Source organism: Talpa europaea, assembly GCF_964194135.1.
Source record: "Talpa europaea genome assembly, chromosome: 12".
NCBI classification, from domain to species: domain Eukaryota; kingdom Metazoa; phylum Chordata; class Mammalia; order Eulipotyphla; family Talpidae; genus Talpa; species Talpa europaea.
In genome coordinates, this window is record NC_140079.1 from 42,892,272 (window position 1) to 42,896,802 (window position 4,531).

At 34.9% G+C, this 4,531-nt stretch overlaps 1 protein-coding gene across 1 annotated transcript; it reads right to left on the reverse strand.

The window, feature by feature from the left end:
* Positions 1 to 2,496: 2,496 nt before the first annotated feature.
* Positions 2,497 to 3,435, reverse strand: LOC311181532 (olfactory receptor 7A10-like; the record flags this gene model as incomplete). Its single annotated transcript, XM_084249992.1, has 1 exon — positions 2,497 to 3,435. One exon carries the CDS (start codon positions 3,433 to 3,435, stop codon positions 2,497 to 2,499), a length of 939 nt encoding a protein of 312 aa, XP_084106118.1.
* Between the last annotated feature and the right edge of the window lie 1,096 nt (positions 3,436 to 4,531).

A 4,531-nucleotide genomic window follows, 5' to 3' on the forward strand; every position in this document is an offset into this window, starting at 1 on the left:
GTCTTTCATGGAGCTTGATCGACTTCCTGAACTGGTTGGGGTATTTTCAGTGTAATATGTGGTGCTGGTGCCTCATGTAGACTTCACCAAGGCTTTCTCCACACCCATGCTGGGACAATGTCTTACCAGTGGGTCTGAGGGCCACTGGAGCTAGGAAGGGACGTCACTGTGGTTTTACCTGATAGCCATGTTGGGCCAGTGTCTTAATGGCAGGTCTGGGGCTGTTATTACCTGATGCAAATTTTGTTGGGTATTTTTCTGACAATTTCCCACTCCCCATGCTGGACCAGTGTCCTGTTACTGGGTTTGGGGTCATCAATAATGCACTTCTTGAGAAGACTGTACTGGCTGAATTAGAGCTCTCAAATTATCTCCACATCCAAAATCTTGAGAAATATTGGATATGTAAGCTTACAGAACAAAAGGGAATTGAGATGGCAAATGCAATAAAGTTGGTGGTCATTTAATTAACATGAGGAAAATCAAGTTTTTTAAATAAAAAATAATGCAATAACTGTGTTATAAGTGTGTAAGAGGAAATTAAATAAGATATTAAAAAATACATCAAGAAAAATGACAGCAAGGGCACAGCATTCTAGAACTTATCAAACACTGCAAAGCATTACAAGAAAGCCCACAACAAGAAAAAAGAAAGAGCTCAAATTTATAACATTTTGTCTCACTTGAAGCAACAAGAAAAAAGACAAATAAAACCAAAGCCAGCAAAAGAAAGGAAATGAAAATGAAATACAAAAGACTGGAAAATGATCAATGAAACAAAAAGCTCTTCTTCAAAAAAACAAAACAAAACACAGTAGACAAACCTCTAGCTAGGTTCACTAAGAAAATAAATGAGAAAACTCAAAGAAATATAATGAGAATTCAAAGAGAAGTTACAACAAACATTGCAGTTTTAGAAGATAATAAAAACATTTTATGGACATGTTCAGTAAAAGACTAATCATAATAAAGTAAATCATCATCAAAATCAACAAGCAACTATAAACCAAAGACACACTACAGGGGGGAGGAGGGAGTAGGATCAAGGCAAGGAGGGTGGGAATTGTATGGGGCCTATAGCCAAGATGAAAGTGCATATTGTGCAAAAATGAAAAATGATGTAAAATATATAAAATAAAAAATATAAAGTTACAAGTTCATTAAAAAAAAAGAAATGCAGGATAGAAAATCAGCACACAGAAATCAGTGGCCTTCCTATACACAAACAATAACTCTGAAGAAGAAATTAAGAAAACCATCCCTTTTATTATTGAAACAAAAAAAAAATCAAATACTTGAGAATAAACCTAACAAAAGAGGTAAAGGACCTATACATAGAAAACTATAAAACACTGTTAAAAGAAATAGGAGAAGACACAAAGAAGTGGAAAGACATCCCCTGCTCATGGATTGGAAGAATTAACATTATCAAAATGGCCATCCTACCTAAAGCAATTTACAGATACAACACTATTCCAATAAAAATTTAAATGACATTATTCAAAGAAATGGAAAAAAAAATAATTGTACTTTCACCCGAATAGGGAAGAAATAGAAATCCAGAATAGACCACAGAGCAGCAAGATGTTTGTTTCTATTGTAAAAACAAAACTGGAAAAATATGAGTGAGAGTAAATTCTACTATTCCTCCTCCATGGAATAAGGAAAAGAATTTTAGAGTAAACCAAATATACTGAAAAGACACATTATCAGAAACTCTGGATTCCATCCAGCTAGACGAAAGGAAGACATTTAAAATCTTTCTTTAGATAGTTGATTGAATTTTGAATTCCATAGGGTTCAGTTCAAAATGAATTTCATTTTCTATTGTAAAGTGCAGATTTATGATCAGTGAATATATTGAATCAGGATACAAAATGCTGAGGGAAGTCTGAATGTGTTCTGGTGATTAAAAGATTAAAAGAAAGCAAAAATGCATATCTTGAGGAATCATAGGTTTTCATAATAGCTCGAATGCTGCAACAGAGATAATGAATTTTATCACATAAAAGAGATACTTTGTATTGATGTATGGATATGGATTAATGTAAATTTAATCTGATGGCAATTCCAGTTCCATATATATATATTTTTTTTTTAAGTGGTTTACCATAAACCTTGGTGCACACATAGACTTTGATGCTTTATTTCTGTATAATCCAGGAACAGGTTCTTTTTGTCTGGAAATCATTTCATTACATCTTTATTACTGCATTTCTCCTAATAATTTTATAAGTACCCCATTTTCCTGTATTAAATATTTTACTGAATACAATTCACATGACAAATTATTTTTATTCTGTATTGAATATAAGCTAAAATTATTAGGGAAATACAAAATTTTTTTATCATGTATTAAAAAATAAGAGAGCAAACTACATATACAAGGTAAATGCCATATTATCTATGCATTTTCTGATAAAGCTCATGATTTCATTCTTGAAGTTCTTTGAACCCTGCTGCTTCTAAGCATGGAATCCTAAGGCAGTGATCCTATCATGTCAGGGCTGTTTCCCATCTGAAGAGTTTAACAAGGGCCTGCTTTATGTCCTTGTTCCTCAGACTGTAGATGAAGGGGTTCATCATGGGTGTGACCACGGTGTACATCACTGATGCTATTGCAGTGTCCCTGGAGTTTTCAGTAACAGCAGAACTGAGATACACTCCAAGTCCCGTGCCATAGAACAAGGAGACAACTGAGAGGTGAGACCCACAAGTGGAAAAGGCTTTATACTTGCCACTAGCTGATGAGATTCTCAAAACAGAGGTTACAATCTTAGAGTAAGAAAAAAGAATACCAGTGAGAGGGATGATACCCAGAAGTCCTGTTGCAAAATACACAAGTAGCTCATTAACGAAGGTGTCTGAACAAGCAAGTTGGATCACCTGATTAAGTTCACAGAAAAAGTGATGGATTTCAAGTTGTGTACAAAAAGACAGCTGCAAAGCCATTAAACCGTGTAATAGAGAATCCAGAACATTCAGTAACCAGGAGGCAAGGAGCAGGGCACCACAGAACTTGGGGTTCATGATGACCATGTAGTGCAGGGGGTGGCAGATGGCTACAAACCGATTATAGGCCATCACTGTCAAGATAAAGTTGTCAACGCCTCTAAAAAGCACGGAAAACATCATCTGGCTGAGGCAGCCTTCATAGGTAATGACTTTGCTCTGCATCTGCATGTTCAACAGCATCTTTGGGACAGTGGTAGAGATGAAACAGATGTCAGTAAAAGACAGGTTGGAGAGAAAGAAGTACATAGGGGTGTGGAGGTGGGAGTCAGTGATTATGGCCAGGATGATGAGAAGATTTCCAATGAAGGTAATCAGGTACATAGACAGAAACAACCAAAATAGGAGAGACTGCAACACTGCTTCTTCTGAAAGTCCTAGTAGGATAAATTCTGATATACGAGTTTGGTTTCCAGATTCCATGTAGCTGATGAAACCGCTGGAATGGACACTATGATAATGTAAATTTAGACACAGACATTGATCATTGAGTTAACACAAATGAGCTTATTTTATTTTTAAAAATATTAATACCACTTTGGATTATCTATGGAACTAGTGTCTGCAACTCAAAAATTTCTGAATTATAAATGTTACAAATCCTCTAGCTGTTGAAAATGATATCCTTGTATCTAATCCAAACATTTTTCAAAGGCACAATCTTCTCTGTGTGTATGCTTTTTTTTCATTATTCAATTTCATTTATTTTTTAAAATTTTATTTTACGTATTTTTTTTTGTTTTTCTTGTTCTGTAAATTGTCTTAAATGTTTACTTTTTCCAAGTATTGCTTAATCCACTGGGAAATGCAATGAAATTAATTTTCAAAATCCTAACCCTTATCAATTTTCTTACTAGTTAAGTATCTAGTGAGGTGAAATATCAGTAAATAAATGAACAATAATTAGTAATTATTTTATTGTGTAAAACAATGCAGTTCAATGCAGATGTGGAGTATTAAAGAACCATTGTTTAACCACTCTAGGTCTGGACCAGGAGATATATCAAATGAGCCTGGGACATCTTGCTGTGCCAGAAACAGCAAACACACAACCCTGCATGATAGAAATAGACCAAAGGGACATAGAAGGTATCTGTCAGAACACTTGAGCAGCAAAATAAAGTGGTGTTAGAGTATAAAAAGATATTAAAATATCTACGATCCCATGATTATATAAAAAAGCGATAGTAAATCAATTAACTTATTAAAAAGTAAATGTTAAGTAATCAAAATGCATAAAAATAGAGACAAATCTCTCAGGCTAAGATCCTATCATTTATGTAGATTTCATTCTCAAAGAGATGGGAAATAATTGCCTTTTCTTTTTTTTTTTCTTTTAAAGATTTATTTTATTTATGCATACAAGAACTGGGCTACAGGCCAGAGGTGTGGGGGGGTGGTGAAAGCGTTCACCAGGGACAGAGTGGGGAACAGAACAGGCAGATTGACTGAAATACACTGCTGAGAGGAGCAGCGAATGAGACAGGAGAGGTCTGCTGTGCCATGTGGGTTGCTCCCT